Source organism: Sesamum indicum, linkage group LG3 (genome assembly GCF_026168435.1).
Source record: "Sesamum indicum cultivar Baizhima isolate 11 linkage group LG3, ASM2616843v1, whole genome shotgun sequence".
NCBI lineage: Eukaryota > Viridiplantae > Streptophyta > Magnoliopsida > Lamiales > Pedaliaceae > Sesamum > Sesamum indicum.
Genome location: NC_142659.1, coordinates 21,640,195 through 21,646,764, shown reverse-complemented (window position 1 = coordinate 21,646,764; position 6,570 = coordinate 21,640,195). Strand labels below are relative to the sequence as shown.

Genomic DNA, 6,570 nt, shown 5'->3' with positions numbered 1-6,570 from the left:
TCCTAAAATTCTTTCTTTACATCCAAATCCTTCAATCCAAATATGGATTGGACTTGAAATTATGATTCTCAAATCCGTAATAACAAATGTTTCAAACTTATTTAGATAAATCTAAATTTATAGCGTATTTGGATCCGAGGAAAGACTTTGTCAAGAAAAAAATTCAAATGATTCCATGAGAAAAGAAGTTGATATCAATCATCACTCGACAAAACATAGTTCAAATTTAAATTTGAAAGATTTGAAATTGTTTATACTTAAAATTATCCAAATAAATTTTAAAAAAAATGTTACTAGAAATTATCATTTACCAGTAAGAAAGAAGACAAAAGTGGATTGTTGTGGAGAAAATTGAGCTAATTATCCATGAAACCATAAGAAAAAATTTTGATAGAGTCAAAAGTAAAATGATGATAGGATGTGTTTGGAAAAGTTGGGAGATGCCAATCCCACACTCTCAATCATTTAAGTTTTTTGTGTGGACGACACTATTATCACACCTTTTTCTCGAGGAAATTTTATTTAATTTGATCTGATTAATAAATACTAATTATAATAACACATGCATCAGTTTATCCATGCTGCTGTATAATTAATTATGATTAGAATCGATTTTAGAAAAAGTGATTACGATATCTGAATAATTTTAATAATTGAATATACAATCATAGATTCCAAAATTAACAACGTGTCAAGTGGTTGGGGAAGAATTTAATTGGTATCATAGGTAATATTAAATAAAAAATAATTATAATAGAATTAAAAACTATAAATTGTAGCTTTCATCAAAACGTGATTTCGATAAAATTTAATTCCAAAAGAAATTTTGAAAAGATGGGTCAACCGTTGAATCAAACGACAATTAATAACTGAGGCATTGAACAATAATTACGTAAGAAGTAGGACTCATGCATGATGCAACTGAAGTAAATACTTTTTTTTTTTTTTTTTTGAATTGAAAATTAATGGCATTTATTGTTTTTCCCGTTGCAATTATTCTCCTTTTGGTTTCAAATTTTCAATTTGATTTCAATTCAACAACAACAGACTTAGATTTATTTATTTTATTTTATTTATTAAAAAAACTTTCACTGCCCTCTATTCTTATTTTTTTATAATTTCATTTCAAATGACGTCAACAAATATTTACCCGTTACATATTTTCCTTTTTCTTTCGTATTTTTTTTCTTAATCCCATTGTAGGGAAGGAACAAGGGGGACGGGAATATGGATGGCAACAGGTCGGGTTTTTAGCAATTTGACAAGAACTCAAGGTTCAAACTCAATACCCACGTTTTTATTGCTTTAAAAAGATTTAGAATACAATTTTTTATATAATTTTATTAAAATTTCTAAATATCTGAAAATTATATTTTAATATTAATCTCATTAATTATTACATTTGTTTGTGTTTTTATTTTTACTTACAGTGAAAAATATGAATTTTCGTGTAAAATGAGAATATGTTTAGGTTAGTTAATGAAATTGTATTTTATATTATACTGTGATATCAAATCAAAATATATTTTTAATAAGAATACGTGTAAATAAACATATTTTTTCTTTAATTACTATTTCAAAAACTAAAAAATAAAAACACAAAATAGAACAAAACATTACAAACATAATTTCATAAATGTTTAAAGTATAGATTATATTTTATTATAATTTACATTATTATTTTCATAAAAAAAATGTTATACTTATCATTTATATGTGTATATATCAAGGAGCAGGTTTTAATTAAATCACATGTACATTTAAACGTAAATAATGCTTCTTTCATTTTTAATTTCATTCAGCATGATTTTTCCTTTTTGTTTCTCCCCATCACAAACCCACACACTCAAGATGTGTACCCTGTGTGTCTATTTTTTGAAATTCAAACCATTGAGCTGTCCCCTAACGACATTACTGATGCGATAGATCACCAACGCCTGCGGAATGATTGAACAGGAAATCACTTCTAAGTGAGAAGCTAATCTTGAGCATTATTGATAAATGAAATCATGACCATGAATTCCAATTAATGAGATTATATACACACCTCAACATAACAACTAATTCAAAGAAACGGATCTGCATTACGTCATCTGACAGTTTAAACTGTTTGAATATAAAATCAATTAATATTTTATGCCTCCAACACACCCACCATATGCCAACTATGTTTGTTTTCTGATGTCTAAAATGTAAAACTCTTTTTTTTTTTTAACGATAAAAAAGGGATGACGGTGAAATATTATATGAAATTATGAAAATATTTAAAAGTTTAAGCTATCAGAAAAAAAATAATTATTTAATATTTAATCTCAGACGAATGAATTCACAGAGAAAAAGTTGCTGAATTCATCAAAGAACACAAGGAAAAACTGTAAAACTGAGTGTGTTTCCAAGAGTGTGATTACAGAGAGAGGTCAGCCAAGTCAAAAGTTCTTGAAACTGCTTTGCACCAGGAGTCCACCTTCTTCTTCCTCACTTCTTGATCGACTATCGGCCGGAAAATGGTGGGTTTATCCATCTCTTCACCTGAAGAAAATATATCCTTTTCTGTCCAAATGCCGATGGCTAATCCAGCTGCATAAGCTGCTCCACGGGCCGTTGTCTCTATATCAGCAGGCCTCGCGACCGGTTTCCCTATCAAGTCAGCCTGCTAATGGCAACGTTTAATTGGTTAGGATCGTCTTGTCGACTTAGGAGAAAAGAAAACAAAGAACTCAGTGGCCTATGAAACATGTTATTTCAGCAAGGAAGTAATTACTAGGAACTCAATAAATGCAGCTAGATACCCTATATATGAGACATAATAGGAAGAAACGACAGATGATAGAAGATCATGAAACCATGTAATCATGCTTATGTATATCATACATCTCTTATGCATTACTATAGGAACATAGTTGATGAACCAAATTGTTGTTACTAAACCCGGCAGTCAAGAATACATTATTGATGTATATATTAATGTTATGGCGGTAATGGAACTGCTGGAATAGGCCCAAGCAAACGATAAAGGAATGTCACATAGAGGATGGAAACTAGACCTGAATTTGCATTAGTAGGTTGTTGACAGTAGCACCACCATCAACTCTGAGTAAAAACTCCCCCTTGTCGTTCTTAGCCTCACCCTTATCTCCAACATCCTTGTGCATTGAATCCAAAACGTCTTTCACCTGAAAACACATGCTCTCGAGCACAGCCCGAGCAATGTGGGATTTGTTCGTAAACCTTGTGATCCCTATTAAGACTCCCCGAGCATCATCACGCCACCATGGGGCAAACAACCCATTAAATGCTGGTACAAAATAAACACCTCCACACGTGTCAACTTGCAAGGCCAACTCCTCGATCTCACTCGCACTCTTAATTATGCCAAGACTGTCCCGAAGCCATTGAACAGCTGCGCCAGCAATTGCAATGGAGCCCTCTAGAGCATAATTAGTTGGAGCCTTAGGCCCAAGCTTGTATGCCAAAGTGCTCAATAACCCATGGTTGGACTTAACTATCTCCTCACCCGTATTTAGAAGTATAAAAGCCCCTGTGCCAAATGTGCTCTTAGCTCCACCTTTCCGACACCCTTGTCCCACCATGGCTGCATGTTGATCACCAAGACATCCAGCGATTGGGATTCCTGGAGTTGGCCATCCTTTGCTGATATTTCCAATAATCTCAGCATTACTGACAATTTTAGGTAGAATTTCAGCAGGAATCCCCAGCGTATCCAAAATAGTTGCATCCCAATCTAGTGTCTTAAGGTTCATCAACATAGTTCGTGAAGCATTCGACACGTCAGTAACATGTAAACCGTTTTCTTTTCCTCCTGTCAAATTCCAAATCAACCATGTATCTATTGTTCCAAACAATGCATCCCCTTTCTTCACGGCTTCCTTTACAGCATCAACGTTATCCAACAACCACAAAACTTTCAATGCACTGAAATAAGTGCTTATTGGCAAACCACATGTCTCAAGAAAATGAGTTTTTCCCCCTGGTAGCTCTTTCTCCAATTTTCTGAATAAGAAGAGTATATCGATCACAATAGACACGCATTTGATCAAAGTAAACAACTCACATTCACATATCACGAAGAGACTCTAGAGAATTACAGATAATTCCAAGAAATCACCATTAATGAAAATCATTGCTAGCCAACAAATTAAACACACATCCGAAGATGCCGAGCTCTTAACAGCTGCAACAATCATATATCAATAAGTAAACCAATATTAATCCAGAATAAAACAATTAAACTTCAGTGTAGATATCAAGAAACAGGTTTTGATAGAACATCAAGGAGGGCGACAAAAACACATCTTTAGCTCCCAAGAACCAGACAGGATTAAAACTTTATTAAAAAAGAAACATTGAAGAAAATCAGATGGACCTGCAAAGAGAACTGGTACGAACGTCCATCCAGACGATGGCATTGTAAAGAGGACAACCGGTGGATTTGCTCCAAATAACAGTAGTCTCTCTCTGATTGGTCAAACCAATGGCTTTCAGTCCACTATCAACATTGTGTCCATCAGCAGTGGCCTTATCAACAGCCTTTGCGATACACAATCTCACACTCTCAAGAATCTCCATTGGATCATGCTCCACCCATCTGCCACGAAAACAATCAAGAACACAATTGATCACATAGAATGAACCCAAAAAGAGAACCCAAAAAAGATTGATTTTTACATAAAACACAATAAAAAATCAAGTGTCACATAGTGGTAAACCCAAAGAAGTACCAAAAGAGACTGAAATTTCACACAGACCAACATCAAGAAACAAGGGAAATCACAAAGTGGTAAACCCAATGAAAACCAAAAAAAAGACTTTTAATTTCCAGGCGGAGAACAATCAAGAAACTAGTGATCAGAAAGTGGTAAAACCAAAGATGGCCGCGAAAATTATTCAGTCCTACACTACAAAAAAAACCCATCCATTCACGTAAGAGTGAATGTGAAAATACCCCGATTGTGGATAAAATTGAGTAAATTCGATTTGGTGGGATCCGACGGGTCTTGCAGCACTGTCATAGATGAAGAATCTTGTGCTGGTAGTGCCTTGATCTATAGAACCAATGAATACTTCGTCCGGTGGCATTTCTTCTCCTCTGACTATATCTTTCTTCTTGGATTTTCTTGTTACTATATCAAGCGGAAATATGGGAAACAGAGCAGGGGTTTATATAGGGTGGGAAGCTGATAGAGTGAGTGAAATCAGAAATGAAGGGAGTAGTGATTGCTGATAATTTAGTAGGAATGAATTTCTTGGGAATGTTGATGGGATTATCCAGTAAAAAGATGCTTCCAGGTAAATTGCATTCAAATTTCGTGAAAGCTCATATAATTATAAATATTTTGTATTATTTAAAAATTATAAATATTTTTTTAATAATGAATTCATTCTATTAATTTTTTACTAAATTTTTATTTAATTTTTTATATTTTTTTAAAAAATTAAAATATTTTTAAGAATTAATATGCCCTATGATTATTTACTTTACCTAACCTCAATATTTTTTAAAACATTTAAAGAAAATCAGCAAAGGTAAAATTGTTGAGTTTAATGATGAAGATTGTGGTTTCTCTCAGATAAGCATATATGTACACTAGTAATTATATTTCTTTATAGAATTTTGGTGAAGGAAAATAATAACTAAAAAATGGGGGGCTTGATTGGTTAATGTTGTTTTGAGTCGATGATTCCAAAGGGGCCCCTTGTGATGTTTTTTCTTGTTGTTTGGTTGATGTTTGAGGGATTTAGGCCATCCATCTCCTTCATATTAACCAATCTTGTATATAAAATTAAAAGGTAAATTATAACTAACTTTTATTAGATTTGACACAATTACAAATATTCCTTCGTTATTTAAAAATTTATAAATATTCTCTAATATTTGATAAAATTGTAATTTTTAGATAAAGATTTGGAATTATCAACTATTCCCTTACTATATTTTTTTCTTTTTTATACAAAATTTGGACAATATGGATGAAATTTTTTTTAAAAGTATTAAAAAGTTATTCATTTAGATCATAAGAAATTTCAAAAAAACTAAAAAATAAGTAAAATTATAATTCATAATCTATAAGGATATTTTTATCAGTTCACTACCAAAAAAAAAAAAAGGACCAAAACCTAATAGAGACTGATAAATTCGGCTAATTGTTAGATGACTGTTCAAATCAGAGGAGTATTTAAAAATTTTTGAAGAGCAAAAGAGTATTTGTAATTATGTCAAATTTCAAAAAAAATTATGTAAATTACCCTAAAATTATTTTAAAAAGTTATTGCAAAGTTGAAGATTTGGGAAATATTGTATTAAAAGTTATATTTTAATCTAAATAAAATAAGTCCTAAGTGTTAGAACATGTGACCAAAAAACTAATTAGATTGGCTATTTTGTAATTTATTTAAGCAAATTCTTTTTATTTTGTAATATTGAAATTAAATGAATAAAAGTAAATATTCATTTGGCCTTACTTCATTGTTCTTACTTCTGTAATTTTCAACAAAACTATATATATACATGGGGTAACACAATATACACTGAAGTCGATAGAAGTAGAGATG

The 6,570-nt window shown here is 31.7% G+C and overlaps 1 protein-coding gene across 1 annotated transcript; it reads right to left on the bottom strand.

Annotated features, from left to right (window-relative positions):
* Window positions 1-2,278: 2,278 nt before the first annotated feature.
* On the bottom strand, window positions 2,279-5,272 carry LOC105158355 (glycerol kinase). Its single transcript, XM_011075086.3, has 4 exons — window positions 4,964-5,272; window positions 4,385-4,606; window positions 3,045-4,011; window positions 2,279-2,650 (listed from the first exon to the last, which is right to left on the bottom strand). Exons 1-4 carry the CDS (start codon window positions 5,095-5,097, stop codon window positions 2,405-2,407), a joined length of 1,569 nt encoding a protein of 522 aa, XP_011073388.1. The 5' UTR covers window positions 5,098-5,272; the 3' UTR covers window positions 2,279-2,404.
* Between the last annotated feature and the right edge of the window lie 1,298 nt (window positions 5,273-6,570).

Bases quoted from the DNA above. Each gene is read 5' to 3' on its own strand.
- LOC105158355 (XM_011075086.3), bottom strand. From the start codon at position 5,097: ATGCCACCGGACGAAGTATTCATTGGTTCTATAGATCAAGGCACTACC. The intron at 4,012-4,384 runs GTCCATCTGATT...CTTCTTATTCAG, and splicing joins CGTACCAGTTCTCTTTGCAG to AAAATTGGAGAAAGAGCTAC. The intron at 2,651-3,044 runs GTCTAGTTTCCA...TGCCATTAGCAG, and splicing joins ACCTACTAATGCAAATTCAG to GCTGACTTGATAGGGAAACC.